The sequence below is a fragment of the Colletotrichum fioriniae genome (assembly GCF_027942845.1).
Source record: "Colletotrichum fioriniae strain IMI 355084 chromosome Unknown scaffold_9, whole genome shotgun sequence".
In the NCBI taxonomy this organism is placed as follows: domain Eukaryota; kingdom Fungi; phylum Ascomycota; class Sordariomycetes; order Glomerellales; family Glomerellaceae; genus Colletotrichum; species Colletotrichum fioriniae.
Window position 1 is genome coordinate 815,032 of NW_027076845.1, and position 22,081 is coordinate 837,112.

The 22,081-nt window shown below is 52.4% G+C and overlaps 6 protein-coding genes across 6 annotated transcripts; 2 read left to right on the top strand and 4 right to left on the bottom strand.

Annotated features, from left to right (window-relative positions):
• Nucleotides 1–866: 866 nt before the first annotated feature.
• Nucleotides 867–2,166, bottom strand: N0V96_007688 (uncharacterized protein; the record flags this gene model as incomplete). The annotated part of the gene is made up of 4 exons (XM_065758103.1): nt 867–1,361; nt 1,417–1,574; nt 1,907–1,972; nt 2,118–2,166. 4 exons carry the CDS (start codon nt 2,164–2,166, stop codon nt 867–869), a joined length of 768 nt encoding a protein of 255 aa, XP_065613245.1.
• Nucleotides 2,167–6,326: 4,160 nt separating this feature from the next.
• N0V96_007689 (uncharacterized protein) lies at nt 6,327–7,550 on the bottom strand (the record flags this gene model as incomplete). Its single annotated transcript, XM_053194576.2, has 3 exons — nt 6,327–7,058; nt 7,113–7,204; nt 7,430–7,550. The coding sequence occupies 3 exons, from the start codon at nt 7,548–7,550 to the stop codon at nt 6,327–6,329; spliced, it is 945 nt and encodes a 314-aa protein (XP_053048072.1).
• Nucleotides 7,551–10,679: 3,129 nt separating this feature from the next.
• On the top strand, nt 10,680–11,384 carry N0V96_007690 (uncharacterized protein; the record flags this gene model as incomplete). The annotated part of the gene is made up of 1 exon (XM_053194577.2): nt 10,680–11,384. One exon carries the CDS (start codon nt 10,680–10,682, stop codon nt 11,382–11,384), a length of 705 nt encoding a protein of 234 aa, XP_053048073.1.
• A 2,295-nt stretch (nt 11,385–13,679) lies between these two features.
• N0V96_007691 (uncharacterized protein) lies at nt 13,680–14,319 on the bottom strand (the record flags this gene model as incomplete). Its single annotated transcript, XM_053194578.2, has 2 exons — nt 13,680–14,037; nt 14,102–14,319. The coding sequence occupies 2 exons, from the start codon at nt 14,317–14,319 to the stop codon at nt 13,680–13,682; spliced, it is 576 nt and encodes a 191-aa protein (XP_053048074.2).
• A 769-nt stretch (nt 14,320–15,088) lies between these two features.
• On the top strand, nt 15,089–16,105 carry N0V96_007692 (uncharacterized protein; the record flags this gene model as incomplete). The annotated part of the gene is made up of 1 exon (XM_053194579.1): nt 15,089–16,105. The coding sequence occupies one exon, from the start codon at nt 15,089–15,091 to the stop codon at nt 16,103–16,105; it is 1,017 nt and encodes a 338-aa protein (XP_053048075.1).
• A 1,077-nt stretch (nt 16,106–17,182) lies between these two features.
• Nucleotides 17,183–20,477, bottom strand: N0V96_007693 (uncharacterized protein; the record flags this gene model as incomplete). Its single annotated transcript, XM_053194580.2, has 4 exons — nt 17,183–19,128; nt 19,182–19,414; nt 19,478–20,180; nt 20,234–20,477. The coding sequence occupies 4 exons, from the start codon at nt 20,475–20,477 to the stop codon at nt 17,183–17,185; spliced, it is 3,126 nt and encodes a 1,041-aa protein (XP_053048076.2).
• Between the last annotated feature and the right edge of the window lie 1,604 nt (nt 20,478–22,081).

Here is a 22,081-nt window from a genome sequence, read left to right on the forward strand (position 1 = left end):
CATCGCAAAGGTTATCAAATTTGCAAGCAGCCAGATTTCTGATCTGCCAATGACCAGAGCAGCTGCAGAGAGGGGTTTCGTCCCATTGTGCTCGGCAGCTTCGTTCCTTAGCCGCGATCCCTGGTAAGCTCAATCATCCGTTGTCCTGCCGAGGTTCGGCCCATCTCAGTCCAGGTAAGGATCAGACTCGGCCGGCGGGCTGGATGCCGAGAGGTGCAGAATCGGTTCCCAAGTCCACCACTGTCGGAGGCCTTGACCGAATTTGAGTGGGGCCGCTGAGGGAACCGCGGCACCGCGCAAGACTCAGCACTTGCTACGGATTGCTCTTACTTTGGCGAGCTTATACCATCCGATTGAATGCCGTACCACTGCAGCCGGACGTGAGTCAATTAATATGCGATTCGCGATAAAGCTAGAATTATTTTGAATACAACAAGGTACGTCACAAAACAACGATCGAGCGATAGTCACATCCAACATGTGTTATCAATATTACTGTAAATTCTAGGATAAGGAATTACCTATTAGGGCGAGAAATTATTTCTATAGCCAATCATAGTTCGCAATCAGGTATTCCACCAGGGCCACCCAGCAAACATAAGCACGCAGGCTATTCACCGAGTGAATGTGAGAACTATGTGTTATGGCATTTGGCAGAGTGGATGAAAAGTACTGGTACGCTTCATCTTCCTTCCAAGGCTATTCTGCCGTTCGAAGCGTTGTTCTCAATTACGCATGTTTTCTGCACCCTTGTCTGACATCACGGTAGCTTCATCCATTCGGACTGTATGATTCTTGCTTGTAGGGTAGACTGCGTTCGTTCCTCAGCGTACCACAAGCGAACCATTTGCATACTGGCTGTCAAGTTACATTTTGCTCGGCATTCTCATCCCGCCATCGAGTCTGATCACCGTCCCGTTGAGCATAATGTTCTCAATCAGCTGTACGGCGAGTGTTGCAAACTCGTCTGGCTGTCCTGCTCGCTTGGGGAGCTCCATGGCAGACTCCGAGCTTATCCGAACTTTGCCACTCATGCGCAATGTCATGGCGCTATCAAAAAGCGAAGGAGCAATAGTAGCAACCCAAATACCAAATCGGGCGAGATCCCGGGTCATGAGTAGTGTCATTGCCGTGATTGCGCCCTTAGAGGCCGCGTACGACACCTGTCCCTTCTGACCGTCAAAAGCGGCTGATGAGGCAACCATGATGACGATTCCACGCTCTCCATCAGGTTCAATCGGCTCAAGCTTGGCCAGTTGCGCTACCGACTGCCGTACTAGATCAATAGTGCCTCGAAGGTTAACGTTCAGCACCCAATCGACCAAGTTGAGGTCGAAAGGGGCACCATGTCTGTCTAGGATCTGTCAAAGGTCGCGTCAGTACTCCATTCCTTGCAGTTGATGAAGGGCAGCTCACAGTGGCAGGGCCGCCTACACCCGCAGCGGCAACGACACCGCCAAGCGGCATCTTGGTTGACGCACTCCATTGTGCAGCACCATTGACTGCTTCTGTGACAGTCTCGGTCTGCGTCACATCGCACTGGAAGAATATCGTTTGCGAGCCCAGCTTGTCCACTAGAACGGCACCGGCTTCTTGAGATATGTCCAAGATAGACACATGCCCGCCTTTCTCGACCAGATGCTCAACGCAGACCTGTCCCAGCCAGGATGCGATATGCCAGAGGTCAGTAATCGTGGTTCAAAACTCTGAGAAATGCCCTGTCTTACCCGCCGGATACGATAAACGTCCTTCCCTCAATTCTCATTTTGCGATGTTCAGATGTTACAAATATGGATCAGAAGGACACTGGTCAGCAGGCCACAGCTATCAGGACTCAGAACTGCACTTGAAATTATTATGCGCTTTCGGTGGTCTAAGCACGAACCGCTCAACTACCCGAACGTACCGACTAAGCCAACCTTGAAGCCGCAAGGAACCAAAGACAGCCGGGTCGCCTTGGACGCCTCGGTACCTGTGCCAAGCTGGCGAACGGCCGCCGGCAACGAATCCACCCCAACTTGCCGCGCCTCGGTCACGCAATGGGCCAGATGAAAGCGTCGGATGTGTAAGTCATGGACCGCCGGGCGCAAAAAGCTGTCCAATGGTCCTAGGCTTACTCCGTTTCTCTTGCGTATGGACAATAGCCGTGTCTCGAACTTCTTGCATTTTGATTGGCGAATACGATGTCACAGGCTGATATGTATGATTTAGGAAATTTGGACATCAGGGAGCGGATAATAAGTGTTCTCTTGGAAACCTACATTAAAGGAAGAGAACGTTGTACCATCGTCCATATACAATATTCCAACAAGGCGTTGTCTACTGCCACAGGACAGACAAAACTGATAACAGGAAATCATGCAGTGCAAGTAAAGGTAGCTTTGAAATTCCTTCTCTTCTGAAACAGTCCATACTGCTTGAAACATGTTGAAATCAGTTCAGTCGTACAGCGAACACGACTACAAAATCGCAGTGCCATTAACATGGCTGCTAACGCCCTCTTGAAGCTGTGTGAGTAAGATGGTCGTTTTTGAAGGGGAACAAGATGCTTACGTGGACAATTTGCTGGAGCGCTTGTGAAGAAGAATGTCCACTTGTTCATTTCGCGACATCGACGAGCCAATGTTTCTAGGTTGAGCATCTCGCCCAAAGGCATCCCCCATAGTGACAGGATATACTCGTGAAGGTGGTATTCTGACATTTCCAGTCAGCAAATCCCCAGCCGTAAGCACACGCACTCCCCTGATTGGAAGAATGGGGCAAGAAAAGCACAACTAACCCGCCTTGGTTGGCCAAGCTTCAAACGTGGGCGAGTCCCCAGCAACAGCAGCAAAGTAGCAGTCATGCAGCCAGTCAAGTATAGACTCCTCTTGAGCCAGGCCGCCAAATTTGATGTCATTGTGACCCCTGAGTCCCAGATGGGCGCGTTCGGTTGGACTCTTGCTGTAATAAGCCTCGACCCACCCACTCCGGATGAAGAGGATGTCGCCAATATCGATTTCGCCTCCTTGCGCCCTAGGCCGAATGTCTATGCCCTGCTCTCGGCCACATTCGAGCAAGTCTTGGTAAGATATGCTGCAAGTGTCGTATGGATCAAAATTGAGACCCTTGGCGTGCGCATAAGAGCAGAAATCCAAAAGCACACCGCGGCCAGCGATGCCGCGCTCAGCCCAGTGGTGGATGGAGCATTTTAGATTGCTAGCTGCTCCCTCGATGTCTTGTCCCTTGGTCTGTTGTGGCAGTTGATTCGATTAATTTCACCACGACTCACAGAGCAGGAGGGGTATGAGCGCCTTACATTGTTGTAAAACGTCCCCGAAGGTAAATGAGCAAACTGGTCTGTATTAGCATTCAAGAGGTGGTACTCCTATGGGGGCGGATGATAGGTACATGTCTGAAGCCGTCCCACTGAGTGCCGCTCTGGGTATTCATGTAGTAGTTGTCGTCGTAACATAACCCTGGAATCAGAGTCTTGATATGGTGGACAAACGGCTCTCGATTGAAGGCAGGCTGGCCTGGGACATTGAGAGGCAGGCTACCAGCGTGTTGAGATACAATTGTGCCGGTAGGACTCGAGGGTTCCGTACTTTACCGGTATGACCTCGCCACTTTCGATTGCTGTTGATGCAGCCAGCACACGGGTGCGGGTGAGAAGGTTGAGGCGGCCGACCTGACGGCTGATGAGCTCACTAATACTCTTCTTCAAAGGGAAATATGGCAGGTACATTATCTTCAGCGCCCCAAACCCAGGCAGCATCTTTTGGGGCTCCCGGAATGCTAGGCAAGTCTCGTCGGAGTGGAAAAGATATACTTTCGGGGTTCCAGGTCTCGGGCAGTTGAACACGCTCGGTATCTTGAGAGGGCGCCATGGTTGATAATGGTAGATTTCGAGCGACAAGGTAGTAATGGAGAAAGCATATAGCCAAAAGAGATATTTTAGAAATGTAGGTCGCTGGCTCAGAGGATGAAGTAGTGAGTTATGAATTTACGAAGCATACCAGCCCTGATACGGGGCTGGAACTATGACGGCACCAGCGCCTGTCTTTTCCCGGTGAGGGGTTGCCAGCCGCACGAGGTGCGTGGCCGGGCCCTCGTCATTACGCATACCCCGGATCTCCACTCCATTCCGAGTCACTGAGGTTTCAGGAAATGATAATAATAACTAAAAAAAAATTGTCTTTTCTTCCTTTCTTTGGCCCTTTAGAGAATAGTCGCACTGGGAGAGTCCTCCAATCGACCGTAGGGATGAAGTAGAGAATTCGACTTAGGTAGCTCGACATGAACGGTTTGCATGCGCCGAGCCAATCGGTAGTCTCAGAGTGTGCCGAGCTTGAGGGACCTTGAGCTCTGAGCTCCTTGCTGTGCTATGCTTTTCCCAGACACAGCAGCAGTCTTTTTTCAATAGCTTGAGAAAACTCGTCTTCGATGCCGGGCGATCCCAGGAAACTTCTACGCGCAAAATTTCCCAGATTATACATGTATTCTACCATCGCTCGGGCAAGTGCTTGTTCATCAAAATCAGCAGAAGCTTTCGCCAGCCAGTCGGTAGCAGGGTGTGGGTCTGGGGACGGTGCCGCGGTAAGTGGAGCTTGACCCCAATTACCTACTAGGTGTAAGTTAGCGTAAGTTGCTGAGACCAAACGACGACAAAGAGACAATACAATCTAGGGAAAGCAAAAGGCTTCACGAGTGCTACGGGATAACCCACTAGATCGTTAGGTATCTTGGATGGGAAATTCCTTCAAAGAACCAACATTGTCCGCGAAACGTTCGGGCTTGTGAGGAAGAGTAGTTGCTGCTGATGGTGGTAGTATTGATATGATGAGCAGTGATGAACTCCCTATAAGTAGTCACTGCATTTCAGAACGTCATTCAAAGCGACGCGTTGTCGCCAAGTCTCGGGAATGGACTTCATCCGCAGTTCTCTGGAGAGTATACGCTGCCTCAATTGTTTAGTTTGTTGGATATTAGAGTCAATTTGACGTCATTCAAAGAGTTATGGAAACCTGGTTGCAGTAAGCAAATGTCTAAAATAGTGTACAAGCATCTGACGGTGCGGAGCTCTCAAGTCTCGCTGTACATGGCACAATGTGCCGCTCGGGGACCCCAATAACACAAGCAAGTTTACACCCTTGATGAGAGACCTAATCAATTGAAAGGCCAACAACTCTCTACAGTCTACACAACTCTCGCATTTCTCCTTCTGCTAATATCCGCCGTTTTGTCCCCGTCTGGATACCCCCAGGCATCGACACCGCAAGTGCCCCATCTTCGCCACCAGCGATACCCATACGACACTCCCTTTTTGGCTGTCCAGTGATTGTCTGGATTCCGTCGAACCCGGGGGCGGCCATGCAAACCTGGCATGTGTCAGCGATCAGCTCCTCAGACTCGCGTCACTCTATTTTAGACTCACATCTCCCCTTGTACTTCTTCGTCTGTGGGCGCTTCGTAAACTTTTGGCACTCGGCACAGTATCTCAGGTCTCCCATCGACCTGCGGAGTCTTGCATAGAGCGGGCACGTGGTACACGAGCAGTGCCTACACCACTGCCGCCGGCACATGGCGTGGTCGGTGGCATACGATCGACAGGGCGTCCAATTTGAGCATCTTCTCGGGGGCTCGGCGTACTTGTAGACATGACGTTTCCTCCTATGCCAGTACTTGTCCTGGACAACGCCGATTGCTGAAGTGTCGCCGCACTCGCACTTGAGCGCTTCTGGGGGGTGTACTTGGTCGTATGAGAGTAGCGAGGGTTTTGCCGGGATGAGTGGAAGCATCATGGCGCGGAGAGAGTGTGATGCAAGGGATATGCAGATGAGGTCGTTTTGCTGGCAGTGTGAAAGGATCTCAAGTTGAAGCTCGGGTGGGAGTTTGGTGAAGATGGCGAATGAGAATTGTGTAAGTGGTTGGGAAGAGTTGACTGGGGCGCTTTTTCCGGACATGGTTCAAGAGGCTGAGATGGTGTCAAGATATTCAAAGGTCGGAAATATCAAAGAGATGGTAGCTTAACAATAATTTGTATGGCAGTGCAGACTAATTCTCGGAAAGCTCACAGAAAGTGAGGTTCAATTTACAAGCTTTTGTATCCGACGATGGGCTGCATCTAATCCTTGTTCTGGTAGCCATTAGCGGGTGCTGCCTGTTCCCAAGCCAGCTGGCCCCACTCCATCTGCCTAAACATCACGACACCACAGAAGCGTTAGGACAGGAAATAGGACGGCCAATACGTTTCGGAACAATCACGTTGCTCGGTGGTCATCGATGAGTACACTACGACTATCTATCAAAAGCCCCGCCAAGCCTAGGTACATATATCTCGATACTCAGGCAATATCATCCTCATCCACCTCCTCCGGCCTCTGCTCCGCGATTTCCTCCAATTTCGTGATGGCGCCTTCGACCACATCAATATCTTCGAATTCCTCATCAGATACCTCTTTATCGGATTCACCAATCTCCTCTTCTGAAATACCAGCAGCGCCGATCAGATGGTTCATCAGACTAATGCGGTACCTGAGATCGAAAAGGTCCCAATTTGGAAGATCTTCTTGCGTCTTTGCAGTGATATCAAACTCGTGGCCATCACTAATTTCGCGCTGAGTCACGGAAGAAACGAGGCGGATTCCTTGAGTCTCGTCGTCGCCGAGCTGGAAATTCTCCAGCAGCTCATAAGGATCCTGCGCCAGATCATTTCTCCATGCGCGTGGTTCGTGTTGCCTCGCCTGTGTCTGCAGAAAATGCACGCGCAAGCGAATGAAGTGTTTGCCATTCGTGTAGGTGCCTCTATCAATTGGCTGCAAGGCTAGTCGGCCGTCGTCAAACATTCTATGCGGAATACGATCCAGGCAGATCATATTGGCGCACGAGTCCAGGTTGACCATACTGAGAGCATCAGTGAATCTTTGAGCTGTCCCCCGTCCGAAAACTTTCATTAGAGCGTGCACGCTCGTCACGATCGTGCCCTTCTTCTCGATGGAGGCAAATGGATAGATATGAGCAGCTTCACAGTATCTGGTGCCTAGCAAAGGGCATGTTGCATTGTCCCGCTGCTTTGCCTATCGAGAATTAGCTAACTACTTACTGAATTGAGAGAATGTTGTCTGGCTCACCATTTGGACCGCTCGTTTGTTCCTGTACTTCTCCTGGTTGCCCGGCGAATTTGGCGAACCGGATTCCGCAGACTGCTGTCGGCCTCCGGAACCTGTCTTCCCAGGAGAATGCTGCAGAGGTGATGAGAGTGGTCGTGGGGTGTTGCTGCTCTTTGTGGGGATGGTTTTTGAATTACAGGTTGCCGGTTCTCTTCGTGGAGACTTGGCACTTGGAGACGACGCAGCGGAGTCCACCTCAACATGGTCGGGAGTTTTGTCTTTGGTTCAATTTATTAGCGCCATGAATGGCCCTCAATAGCCTAGGACATAGAACTTACACAATGCCACAAGCTGTTGGACCGCCGCGCTGATAAGCATCAGAGACGGACCAGCATCTTCCATGGACGACTCTTTCAGGATATCCCTGAACTTCTCAAGCTCGGATAAGTCGGTACTCATGCAAGCCGCCCAAAGGTAAGGCGTATGGAGGTCGTCGGATAGGGAACTAGTGGTGTTTCCGTCGAGATATGTCATGCGCTTGATTTCTCTCAAGATTCCCACTCGAGCCTTACAATTACTCAGATAGAGCTTTGGCTTCACGGATGACCAGGAAGATTTGTGAGGATCGTCCACCTCTTGGAGATGTTCGTCGCTCATTCCCTTTTGGTTGGGAATGTGTCATAGTTCGCTCGAATCGCGAAAAGCTAAGTATTCTCGTGCTTATACTGAGCAATGTTCTCCCAGAGCTTGCGAGCCAGTGTGTGCCTGGTCAAGTCGGAGGTAGAGGAGGACACGATGGGCTAGAGTGGAGATTAAGCTTCTTCCGGTATGGAGTATCCTATAGACCCTAACGAGTCCTGTCGGACGCTCTTCTTCAAGAATTAGAATGCTACATGGGAGTTATAATCGGAGAAACAAACGAATTTCTTTGGACAGACCTACTCGGAGGTTGGAGCACGGCACCGGAAAGGGGGGTTGATTGAGAGCAAAACTCAAAATCTCATCCTAGCCATGACCACATAGATGACAGAAAGAGGTCAAGGAAAGTAGAACCTTTGCGAATACTCCATCAGACTTCGAATGTGCATGGGTGGGGACGGCTGTCGAAAATGCCGACGTACCTGGATGAATAAGGTAGAGTAGTAGAGGTCAGCTCTCTGTCAATCTGATAGGTTTATGTGACTTGTCGCCATGGCAGATCTCCAAACCCAGCTTTCGGTATGGCCATACTTGATCTTATCGTGTCTTGTCCAATATTTATCTCATCTATCCTACAAGATTCGGTACATCTTGTGCTTAAACCGTGGCTTTTATTCAAGACAAACCAATAGGCGTATCTCCCCCGTATTACGAACTGTGAACAAAGTGATCTAAGCGTTTACTTGAAAAATGCAAATGACATACACCATGCAGTATAAACACAAAGACAGCAATGATATCAAGACAGTGCGAGTACAAAGAAGCAGGATAAGAGTTTGGTAAGAATTATAAACTCAAACCCGAATACTATTCCGTTCTACCAATACACTGTCTACAAAAGATTCGTTCCTAGATCTTGAGTTCTAAACTAGAGCCTCTTAACAGTCTTAGGGGAAAAGTTGCTTCAAAATAAACCGCATGAATGGGTTGAGTAACACGTGTATAATACGTAGTTCATGGCCGAAAGTGGTCTTCAGCCCAACTGCGAACACGGTTAAAGTTGCGGCATGTATGAGGTTCTTTCCAGTCGGCAACAACCCTTCCGGCATCCTCCGACCAGCTGAAAACCATGGGAGTCAGGTCACCGTGGCATTGTACCGTCTGCCTAAGATAGTCAAGACAGTGGTCTAGGGCTGTAATTAGCCGCACTGTTTTTTGAAGTTTGAGAAAGAAGCATGGCTTACCGACGTGCATCCTGTGAATTCGGGGGCTCTCTTCCTCCCTGTAGTAATCTGGATCCAGAGCCATCCTCACTTTGTTCTTCAACGAATTAGTCGTCATTGCAGACAAACCACGGGCCAGAGGTACTTTACCACGCAATGGAGGGTATGCATCACATCTAGACTAGACAAGTCTTAGTTCATTGCTTAAAACTCTACTCGTAAGAATGCGAAACTTACGCCACTTCGTAGTTGCCGTGGCTGTCTTTCCACGTGCGCCCAACCATGCTCGATGCTTCGCTCCCAACAAGGTTCATGTATTGGCCTGAACTTGGTCAGTGTGGTTTTAGGTCGAACTCCCTTGGCCAAATCACCTTTTAGCAGACTCTTCCACGCTGCATCAATCGCTGGTGATGGAGGCCCGACGTATTGCGGTTGTCCCTCAATTACCTCACGGTACAAGGTCCCATTCTTGTAGAAGTGAAGGCCTCCAGTGAAACGTACTGTTTCACTGGCAAGTACACCTTTGATTGGTTCTATGTAGCTCTTAATGTCAGCTCGTTGTCTGCCCTTTGTTTGAGAGCACTGTCTGGCATACCTAGTTCGGTAGGGAAGCCTTTGAGAAAGCCGCTGTCGATGCGAGCGCCCTCTAGCCGAGTGTGAAGAACAAACAAGGCAACGACAAGTACGGGGAAAATGGCAAACAACAGCAACGAAATGAAGTAGTAAGACCTGGAAACCGACACAATCGGCGACGAGGGCCTCCTTCGCAAAGGCAGCTGGTCTTCGCTACACTCGGAGCTCTCCTCTACAGACACATACTGCGTTGACTTGTCTGCCTTGAAGAAGTTCATAGTGACTCAACTTTGTGTTGGGTGAGTAGAGGAGTTACGGGTGACCATCTGATTCATCAAGGGAGGCTCTGGACTTGGGGATTAATGAACCCCGACTGCAACGACCATAAGGTGCCCTACGACTAATGTGCCATCCAATGGCAAGATCGTCCGGTCGACTGCAATGCCGGCAAAAGAATGCCGTTCGAGTGTAAATTGCTAGAGTCACAACTCAAAATAGGCACTATTTCGAAAACGGGTTCGCCGAACGCCCGCAGGTGTTGTTGGATTTTTCCCTCTCTGGCTGGCGACTCAGTCCGGGGTGGAGCTGTTCGGGTGCAAGTGACGACTCCCTCCCGTCGAAGCTTTGACTGCCAAAAGTCAAAACATGGGACCGACATAAACTCAATGGCAGAGGTGAGTTGATCTTGACATCGTCAAGTTGACTCTGTTCGGCACTCGACTTCGGTCCTCGGATAGGAGTCCATCGCCGATCGTACTCCTCCATGGTGATATTCCATTTCAACGACGAAACGGCGGAATTTACTGAAGCCTAGACTTAGGATCTTGTACACGGCGCATTTATGCGCTAAGCTTCATTGCGAGGAGACGTAACCAAAGTCTAAAACCCCACATCGTACGCTTGTAGATGATTTTCTCATCTTCCGAGCCGTGCAAGAGTCATGAGATATCATAGAAAGTCACCAAATGAGTCTCACGGCCAAGTAGACTCAAGTCGGGTAGATGCAATGCCCCTGGGCCCAAATGCCAAAGGTCACCTCACCGTCTCGTCGCAGTAGACAATCTCAAAGCCTAGGTCTCACATCGTCTCTGCAAAGGATTTTCAGGAACATCACTTACACACCTAAATTCATTCTCATCATTCCAAAAACACCATGTCTTACGATAGCGAGGATAGCACCCGCCCCATGCTCACCGAGGATGAGCAAGAAAAGGGAACTCCTCTTTTTCCCTCACCAGAGGTGCAGCGCCGCTACCAGCGCGAGGTTCTCTCCAAGCTCCTCATCGGTCTAGCCTTGAGCGTCATCTTTGCCTTCTCCGTCACCTGGGTCTTCCAGTCCATCGTCCCGCCTTCCCGCACCAACGCCCAGGGCATCATAGAGAACCCCTGCGGCAACTCGTCCAGCGAGGCCCAAGCACTCGGTTGCCACTTTGACGTGCTCTCATTCTGCTGGGTGCCGGAGGAGTGCTTCGACCGTGAGCTGACGGACAAATTCCGCAACGCCGGGCCGTGGGTGTTCTACACCGACCAGAACAAGACGGCGTCCGTGACTGAGGAGCAGTTCGGCTCTGATACCCAGCCTGTATACCTCACCAACAGGCTTCACAAGACGCACTGCGCCTACAACATCCTCCGATTCCACAAGGCGTTGACTGAGAATCGCATGGTTCACCGCGAAGACGTCTTGACGCACACGCAACACTGTACTCAGGTTCTGACGAGGATCAATGAGCCGGATGACATTGAGGTCAGAGCAAAGATCCAATACCCTGACTGCGGGCACTTTTCAAAAATGTTTCCGGGAAAGGCGAAGGAAGGTGTGCCTGGTCACGGCCATGGACACTCCCACATGGGGTGAGACTAGAGATAGTACAACCAGACAGAGTGCCTATACTGAGACTAGTACAACAAAGCTTTCATCTGGCTGTACAAACGAGAATCTTCACTGTGACTGCATATGCCTGATGTGCTCTCATATAGGGGAAATGAGAGTGTCACTGAGCCACTCGGTTTTGTCATCTAATAGGCGCTAATCTAAACCTCTAAACGGCTATTGGACAAGCTCTTGAACACCATGGTCTGCATTCCGTCATTTCCATTATATCAAACTTGACTCGTAATTTTCGTAGCAAGATCGATATGCCACAATGCGCATAGTAAGTCAGATAAGAGAATGTATGTCAGTTGTGCTACAACTACAAATCTATCTGCTACAAACGGGCAAGTCTCTTCTTCTTAATCTGTCACCCTCCAACTTTTGGGCAGTGCCCGCTCGGGCTCCTTCGACCACGCCAGCAGAGCATCAAAATCATTGCAAACATGCATTACCCCATGATCAGCGACCCGATGCGTGTCACCCTCAATGTGGCCCTCGGCGGTGGAGTCAGCAAAGCACATTAGGGCCTGCCGGACGTAGTTGAAGCAGTGCGCCTTGTGCTCCTCCCACGTTAGTGTGACCCCGCTGTGGTACCCAGGCAGCTCCTCCTTGGGAACACCGGCAGCCAAGAGACCAAAATCCTCCAGGATGGATGTCTAGTGACCCGGGCGTCAGAAGTGCGAAGAACGAAAAGATTGATCAGATGACTTACCAGACAGTGGATCTGATGGAAAGCGGCAATCTCAAACAAGTCACCTGAAAACAGCTTCTGAGGCCCACTACCGTCATATGGGGAGGCTCGGACAAAGGCTGGCAATCTCGTTAGTCGGTGATAAAATCCTGATTCAATGGATGCTTGCCGTGGGAGAGACCTTGCCAAGAATCAAGAGTCTCGTTCAGGACACTCTGGTCATGAAACGCATGGGCGGTGACCTCGTACTGGTCAGGGCCCGACGGCTTCGGAACGCCTCTCGAGCTCACATCTACCCTGCAGGTCAGCGGCGTTCACAAGGTGAAGAGGTGCGGCTTGCCATGTGGGACAAAGTGATTGTAGTCGCTTCCCGCCGGCCAGACCGTTTTGTCGTGTCGCCCGGCGTCCTTCTTGAGAATCGCAGCGGTCGTCCCAAGAAGACAAAGAATGAGGATAATGTCAAGACAGCAACGAAACAGCTCACAACGTGACATGACGGTCTTGCGGATAGAGCCCCGCTCCAAGGTGTCAGCAAATCCAGTAGAATCCGTATCACCGTCCGAGGAGGAGTTGCGCCTAAGGAGCTTGCTTTCTTCCATTGCAAAAGTGAGATGTAGGTGTTCTACGATATGGAGAATGATCAATGCCAGTTTGAAAGATGAGGTAGGCCTGGAGAGGTGGGAGACCACAGAGTGGAGCAGATTCCTTCAGATTGTTGTTGTTGCTGCTGTGCAGATGTCGGCAAGGCAGGTCGCGAGGTGGTTCCTGTCCTCGCGATCCGAGCTCTCTCTAGTACGTGTTGATCTACCGAGCTACTCGGGTGCGATATGGCCCTGGTCCCTTCGCCATCGACCATGAATCTGATGCCTGCTAGCGTGTACGTCTACCTGAAAGAAGCTTTCGGGAACCACAGACAAGCTTTGGGCTCCGGAAGAGTTGGTTCTAGCGGCCGCGTCCAATGATTCCAGCGAAATTAGCCGCCATTACCGATGTACCCAATGGGGCATTGCACTTGACAGACTACGCGCTGAATCACATCATGGTTCATGCCACCGGCTTTTTGGCATATTTGAGTCAAAAGTCTAAAAAAAGCGGCTGTCGTCTTCCGCGTGTAGTTGGCCATGATCTACAAAGCGCTAGTGTGAACCTTTACCGGAGTCTTTAGAGACAGCCCCAGTTGTGTCAGTGACCAGCAGGTGCCGCGTGGGAGGAGTATGAATATAAGCATGTAGACTTTGTGGCCCTTGCAGATAGATCTCGATTCACCAGAACAAAACAAGGTCTAAAGACTAATAGAACGTGTGACAAAGCGGAGTCAAAAGAGTGAAAGATGATTGGTGCGCTATTTCGAAACGTCCAATATCCCCGGGAGACAGTCTCCCCCCTCGCAGGCGCACTAAACCTCCCGGCGTGTCCAGATATTCAACCCGATCTTTTTGCCGCCTACCGCCGGCAGGCCGGCATGTAGCGTTCGAGCATCTCCGGTCCCATCGGAATGGAGATTCCGCCAGAAGACGGCACTACCGGCGACCGCTCGCACTGTCAGCTCTGTCTGGGCCGCGCAGTCGACCAGGTTGCACCACCGCTCATCCTCGACACCCCAGTCCACCGAAATCTTGGGAAACCGTGTCCCGCAGCTGGCACACTCCACATCGAGAACGGCAAAGAAGGTCGTTTCCCCTGTTTGTCGTCTGATTTCTCGCCGCGGGGTTCGCTGCCCAGTCATAGTGATTCGTGTACTGCTGCCCCTCCAAGTACCGCGTCACTTGCAGATCCTCCATCATGTCAAGGTCTACGTAGCCCTGAAACTCCGAAGCGCGGGATCTGATGCATTGGACGACAGAATCATCCGAAGGCAGGTACGCCGTGGAACTGGTTCGTTCTTGTGCAGCAATGGATCGCCCGTCAGTGCCGATGGCGCGAGACCGCTGGAACCTAGGATGCCTGTACCGAGTCAGTCAGCACGTATACCCCGAATCTTCAGCAATAGGGAGGAGCTCTGACGTACGCAATCTGCAGCAGGTACTGGGACTCCTCTTGAGTGATAAAGTTCTCAATGTGCTGAATGAGTGGATCATACGACAACGTCCGTACCGTATAGCGCGGGCGCGGGCAAGAGTTGCCGAGTGGGATCTGGAGCTCCGTCTGGGACCGAGACTTTGCGGAGAAGAGTGCCGCCAGGAGGGCCGCGGCGAAGGACATGGACAAGAATTGCTTGAGAGACATTGTGTAAAGAGGTTAGAACGGGATTGACTGAAAGAGGTTAGAGAAGAAGTTTGTGCCAGGAATCGCAAACGCTAAGACCAACATCGTGGGCCCGACGGATATCCGCCTTATATGCCCGATGGAGAGGCTTCCCACTGGAAATGAGAAGGAAGTTGACGACTCATGCCTAGAGATGATTCCTTGGACCACAAGAAACTCCGAGATTCTTCAAAGGTTAGTTCATGATGATCTCGATCCCCGAGGTTCAAACTTTGTCAACTTGAAGTTCCCGATGGGAGACGCAATCATCTCGACTTGTTCTCGCTAGCGGGCGGCGATGCGTTGCCTTCTGATCTTCGGAAAAGGTTGAACGGATCAACGAGTCATACGATCGAGCTCTAGTTCTGCTGCGGACTCGAAAGTATGGCGCATCACGAACAACAAGAGTGACGACGCGTTGACGCTATCACGAACAAGAAGTTCACGACAGGGCGTCGAGTGACGAAAGCACCCGTATCCGTCGGACCGATGGCGAGGCCTCTGAATCTTGAACGAAATGGCAACTTCACTGATGAGTTGTCAGTCGAGTTGACAACCAAGTTGAACAGAAAAAATGGATATTTAAGGGTGCATTTCGTTCCGGAAAAAGCGAACATTCTCCTCACTCACTCATCAAGTCAAACACCTTCACAGTTCTACAAGCTTCTTCAATATCTCCAGTCTTCACCTTGCCTCTAGCACTCTTCTTCACAACACATTCATCCCTCCTCTCACAACTCCAAACGCCATCATGCATATGACAAAGGTCACTGCCATCCTTGCCTTCGCCGCAAGCCTTGCCGCCGCCGCTCCGGGTGCCAAGCTCGCCGTTCCGGAGAAGCGCCAAACCACCGAGTTTGGTCCCTATCCTGAGGACAGCTACCAGGGCAAGGAGAACGGCAAGCGCCAGACGACCGAGTTCGGCCCCTACCCCGAGGATAGCTACCAGGGCAAGGCGAGCCAGAGGCGCCAGACGACCGAGTTTGGTCCCTACCCCGAGGATAGCTACCAGGGGAAGGAGAATGGAAAGCGCCAGACCACAGAATTTGGTCCTTACCCTGAAGATAACTACCAGGGCAAGGAGAACCAAAGACGCCAGACGACTGAATTCGGCCCGTACCCTGAGGACAAGTACGAGGGCAACACGAAACGCCAGACCACAGAGTTCGGTCCGTACCCAGAGGACAGCTACCAGGGCAAGGAGAACAGCAAGCGTCAGACCACGGAGTTTGGCCCCTACCCTGAAGACAAGTACGAGGGCAAGGCAAGGCGTCAGACTACGGAGTTTGGTCCCTACCCAGAGGATAGCTACCAGGGCCAGAGCTCGAAGCGTCAGACTACCGAATTTGGGCCCTACCCAGAGGATAGCTACCAGGGCAAGAGCTCGAAGCGTCAGACCACCGAATTTGGGCCCTATCCCGAGGACAAGTACGAGGGCAACAGCATGAAGGAGAAGCGGCAAACTACCGAGTTCGGTCCCTACCCCGAAGACAAGTACGAGTCGACCAATTCCAAGCGCCAGACTACAGAATTCGGACCCTACCCCGAAGACAAGTACGAGAGCAGCAACATGAAGGAAAAGCGTCAGACTACCGAGTTCGGTCCTTACCCCGAGGACAAGTACGAAGCCAAGAACTCTAGACGCCAGACCACCGAGTTTGGGCCTTATCCAGAGGACAAGTACGAGACCACCAACTCCAAGCGCCAGACTACGGAGTTCGGACCCTATCCCGAGGACAAGTACGAAGCCAACGACAAGAAGCAATAGAGTGAGTTTCCTCATCGCCCTTCCCTTACAAGTTTCCTACACCACGGCCTTTCCGTCTAACGCAATGAATCAAACTCTGCAGCTTCTCACCACCTTCACGAGTTTGAATCCATGATCTAGAGTCGGAAGCTACATGGAGTCTCGCGGCGACAACGAGAAGAAGTAAAATAGGAAAAGGGGAGAAAAAACAGGTTTTGGATGGGGGATGGGGGAGTATGTCCTGGAGTTACGTGTGCCTAGCTCGCAGATATAGATCGGAACTCGTGTTGTGTCTTTCAAACAAGTCCTTTCCCGTGATGTCCATGCCAAAGTGACTCGGATTCTAACTGTTGGTCAGTGTTGGCTCATCGCAGTTGGGACAGGAGCTGTTTTACGCCATCACCCCAACTCATTTCAATTCGGGAAAGTTGTCAAGGCAAGGCTACGTGTAAATCCAGACAGTCGTACCAACAGACACTCGGTGTAGTTGCCGAAATTCAAAAGACTCATCAACCCAGAAGCGGTCACAAAAGACAATGATCTGATATGGCATGTCAACAGCAAGTAGTATTGCTCTACTCTTCCGCACGTCCGTGTCGTTCATTCCCAAACATGTACAAGAAGCATGCTTTTTCGCAGCCGAGCCCACAACCCTCTCCCGTCATCCAGTTCTCCAGACATCAGTGACATGACAATAAGAAGCGAAATTACATGATTTGTAAGGCTCTCGGTGACGTGGCAGCGCGAGAAAGCTTTCATGAGATGCGACGGCACGACGAGTCGTCTCGCAAGACAAGACACGCGTGCTCGAAGACATAGTAGGTAAGAAAGGAATAAAATAGCAAAAACATGTGTGGTATCTTTCCGGCAAAGCATGCTGCGGTGCGGTAAAGACGTGAGCAAAGCAGCTATATCGGTAACAAAAAAACAAATCAGCTGTAGATCAGGGGGTATGATGATTGGCAAAGACGAGCCCGTGCCAAGTAACGACCGTAAGAATGTGTTTCCCAAGGAACCAATACGCCGCCGCCTGGTCGTTCAGGCAGTCCAAGAGTTCCCAGTAAGTCAGAGAAAAGTATGGCATATCGAGGAGGCCACTTAGGCCTCCTCCATGATGCCGCCCTCGCCGCCACCCTCTTCGCGCCACTCACGACTCTTGCTGGTGAGCTTCTTCACACCCGCCACGCGACCAGACCACAGGGATTCAATCGGCGTACGGAAGGTGAAGGCTCGCTGGGAGCTGATTACTCCAATCGCTTGGAGAACAGCTTTGCGGCTGTCGCGGCCAAAGACGGCAGGATGGCTGATCCATTCGAGACTGCTCTCGAGCTCGTGGTCCAGAGCGGCAACGGTATTGGCATCGATACCCGCACCGAGACCGAGGCCATCGTTGGACCGACTGCGCCCGATGCCAGTGGCCTGGTAGCCGTTGACGGCGGACGAGTTGGCCGATTGAGTGGGCGATGGAGTCTGTTTTCTGTCGGGGGTGATGGAGGGTGAGGCATCGTTCCCGGGGTGCGGGGTGGAAGGGAGGGATCTCGTTGGCGGTGCCGTCGGTGGAGGAATCGGAGGCAGACCACCTTTTCCAAGACCCTTCAAAATAGATCGGGTCTCGTTGAGTAGGGTGTGCGCTCGGTCGTGCTGACCGCGCGACACGAGGGTCAAGGCGCGGGTTAGCATATCCGACGTTAGCAGCTCCATGCGCCGCTGGACGATGTGCGGGTGAGGGGGGATCGGGGGCGATCCTGCCCACGAATTCTTGTTTTTCGCCTGGGCCGGAAGCATAGTGATGGCAAGCAGAGAAGGGCGGGGGAGATGGGAGAGCGTGCCATCCCGGAGAATGTCACCCCATGTAAGGTCAGCCTGGATGAGAGGCACCTCCTCGACTGAAGTCACCCGCTGGTCGTCCCCATCGCCAGCTCCACCGAGCGCCTCCAGACCCGAGACAATGTTATCCCAAGGATCCTGCGGCAGTTGTTCTTGGGACGTGTTGTCCGGCACAATGACGAGCTGCACCAAGACGTCGCGCTTGTCACCGAATCTAAGATCGCCCAGGGAGGCCTCAGCGTCACGACCCGTGGCGCGCTTGGTAATCTGCAAGGCACCGCTGATCTTGTGGAACTTGGCCGGAGATCCTTCAGGCAGCTTCAGCTTGAGCTTCACGTTTTGGTGAGAGAGCGTCTGCATGGCGCCGAGGCAGCCGGCAAGGCACTCGCGAAGCATCATCCAGTCCTTGACGTAGGTATAAGACGCCTTGGTGCGGGTAGAGAGCTCAATCATGGTATCGGGCTTGTGCGTCATGCCGAGGCCAAAGGAGTGAATGGTGATCTTGGCTGCTTCGGCTCTCGACACGACAAAGTCGACACTGTCGGCGTCCGAAGTAGAAGCGTCGCTGATGAGCATAATGGTGGCGATCGGGTTGTTGTACTTGCGCTGCATGAGCAAGTCCATGGCGACATTGGCACCCTCCACCACATCGGCGCGGTGGCTCTTTTGCCCAACCGGCTTGATGGAGCCCAATACGTTGCCCCAACCGGGCCACGCCTTTGTGGTCATGCCCACAATGGGTACACCGCCGCCGCCCGATCCAAAGGTGACGAGTCCCATCCTATCTCTCTCGCCGAGGGTGTTGACCATGAATTTGAGGGCATCGCGAACAAGGTTGATCTTGACGCCCTGCATCGACGATGAGATGGGGACGACCACAACCACGTCGATGGGTACGTGGATGGAAGCCGGCATTGTCGGGCTCCTCTGGAAGTTGGTGTACTCGGTGGGCGCCGTTGTGGTGGATTTAGGGCCGCCCCAGGACGAGGCAATCGACGACACCCTTTGCTGTCGCGATCCACGCTGCCAGTCATCCTCGTCCGTCTCGGAGAATTCTCCTCGGTCGTACTCTGGGCTGCGGACTGGCGACGTTTCGACAGCGTTCAAGTCGAGCAGTGCTTGGTGCCAAAGCTTGAGCTGGTTGCGGTTCTCGAACCGGAGGTGGAACTGAGGCAGCTCCGCGACAGAGAGGTTTAGTGTAAGAATGTTCTCATCAACTGCGTGAATGGTTAACGTCAAAACCTGGGTGGAAAGAAGGAATGTGTCTCACTGTTGCCCGTTTCCGAGACCTCATTGAGGTGCTTCTTGATGAGGATGGATCCTTTGAGTGTGCAGCGGGTGGTCTTCTTGGGCATGCCGTTCTCGTCCCATTGCCGTGCGAGGGCTACCTTCTTCTCCTTTACGCAAATCAACATTTCAGCGAACAGAAAGCATTCCAGCTCCTGCCAGGATGCCTTATCCTTGCCGACGCGTAGTGTGCCATACAGCCGCAGTTTGCCGAATCTGGAGTGTGTCAGTCATGTCATTGGCCGTTGGTCATGCAAGGAATGTGTGCCAAAATCTCACCTGCTGAAATCGAGTCCATGCCAGTTGTCCACACGGTTTCTCAGATTTTCGGTTTGTTCCTCCAGCACTTCCCGAGACTCGTAGGGATAGAATCGAGGCGCACTTCGGGCCGGGGATGGTGGTCGCGCAAACGCCTCGTCGATTCGGGCATTCACTGCAGGCGGGGCTGGCGGGGCTGACCCAAGATCTTCGGGATCGGGCCGCCACTTGTTGTCGGGTACTTCTACGGTAATAAGGCAGGTCAAGGTCTGCTGCTGCCGAGACCTGTTGATGGTGGGGAACTCGGATCGAACTGTCACAGTCGGTGCCGGGATCGGATTCCTCGTTATCGCGCGGGGGCTGCCCGGTGTGGTCTCCATTGCCTGGACGTCATAATCGTGTCTGCGCGGCGGGCCGCTTTGGGTCGTTTCGGGGTAGCCACCAGACGATGCGACGCCGGTGGCCTCGCTATCGCTGCGAGCGTGCCTTGAAGGGCCGTACCTCTCGGAAGTCGGTGGCTGGCTGCTCTCCCTGTCGCGTCCAGTGCTTCGAGGCGCGCTTTCGCGGGTGTGGGTGCTGGCCATGTTTCGCTGGTTCGACTCGATGCTGGTGGGGCGCGGAGTGGGCGTTGGGTTGTTGTCCCATGGCGTAGCCGTGGGCGTAGGGGTGTGATTTGACCTAGTGTCGGTGGATGAGACAGATCGAACGAGGTTGCTGATTTTTTCTGCAAAAGAATTAGTCGTGTCTCAGGCGAGCAAGACATGGAACTGCGCTTACCAATATCCAAGACATTGCCGCCCCGGCTAGTGTCGAGATGGAGAGGCGCATCGCACGAGGGGCAGTATTGCGATTCGAATTCGCGAATAAACTCGTAGAAGCAAGCTTCGTGAGATACGTGCGAGCATGAAAATTGTAGAATGCGCTCTCCGCGCAGGGTGTGCTCCAGCGGCTCCTCGCACACTGCGCATTCGCTCCCTACAAAGGTGCGCTCCCTCCTGTTGCGGCCGGCGCCGGATGCCATGTTGTTGGATGAGTAGCTGTCGCCTCTTCGGTGTGCACTGTCTCCGGATCGAACTGAGGCGTTGGAGCGCTGTCCTGTGCCGCGAGCTATTGAGACGTCTGTGTGTAGATTGATTAACAAGAGTAACTTTTACCAAGTTTGGACGTCAAGCAGCAAATTTGACGGCCGGCCGTTCGGACGGAAAGTCAATTCGCGACGCTCAAGCAGTCACGGTCGGAGTCAAATGGGGGCCTACGTACTCTTCTCTGGAAAGGACGGCGCATCCGTCCACGTGTTATTTGTCCTTGTTGTTGTAGCGGTACCAGGACGGTAGGGGTCTTGAATGGCCTTGGGGCTCACAAGACCAAGATCGAGAAGGTGGTTAACCTGACTGTCTTTGGTGCTTGAAGATCCAAAGCCGAACCCTTTCGAACCCTTCCGAGACCGACTGAACATTAGGAAAGCGCCGCGTCCAAGACTGCGCGATCAGATGAGGTCGGCAGCGGGGGGAGGCAAAGGTGCCGTGAAGGGGTGAAGTAGTCGGCGGCTCGTTCGAATCGGAGGGCGCGAATCGTCAAATCGTGGAGCACCTCGTAATGTAGGAGAGGGCTGGGTGTGAAGTATATTTTAAGAATTGGAAAGGTGATATCAGAATAGGGACGGTATAGGCGATGGGGATCTGGGATCCACCCGTGTGACTGGTAATGCCAACAGGAAAGCGAACAAGAAGGCAGAGGTCGGTCCCGGGTATGTGGCTGTGGCGGGTTGTCACACAAGGACCTGGGAAGCCTGGCAGGGTGTTTCAAATGGTTGTATCAACAATGCTGGGTCGGATGGAAAGCAGGCTGAACATGCATGATTGCAGGGTGTCGAAAAAAGGATGGTGTGAGAGTTGGCGACGAGAGGACGGATAAACTGCAATCCAGAGAACGGCCGATGAAGGGGAGAGAAAAAAAAAGTTCGAGACCGTCGGAGTTCAGCAGGAATTGGGTTGCTGGGCAGATGCGTGTACAGGTAGGTTGCAAGTACACGTTTGCGGCAAGTTCGCGTGTCGTCGCAAGTTCAAGGTTCGACAGGTCCCGGTATGTTTTGGAGATGGCAGGACGATGGCGTGGCTCTCCTATCCTCTTTTTTTTTTCCCTCCTTTCGCAGTGTGTAGGTATGTGTGTGTGAGTGTGTGGGATGGGATGATGCGTCGTCTTGTCTCGGTCGTAACAAGAATTAGTCGATTGGTGTCGGAGAACTACTAGCCTACCCTTAGGTAAGATGAGAGAGCAAAAGTAGCGCTGCTTTTCCCCCCTTTGGTAGCGGTCGTTGGTGTGCGCCGTTTGATTCAGGGCCGCAATTGGAAAAGACGTCCAGTGGCTTCCGCTTCCTACCTATCCGAGGAGCAAGTCGACAAAGAAAGACGGTAGACGGGAGAGGTTTGGGTATGTCTTGTCGGGAGCGCCCGCCAGCACGGTATACTGCGTCTGGCAAGGAGGGCGGAAAATGGGGAAGGGACCAAGTATATACCTTTGCAGGTCACAGTCGAGAGGAAGAGTGTGTGTGTGTGTGTGTGTGTGTGCAAGACGTGACTGACGGGGAGGAAGAGGGACGTGGAAGGGGAAGAGAGAGAAAGCAGC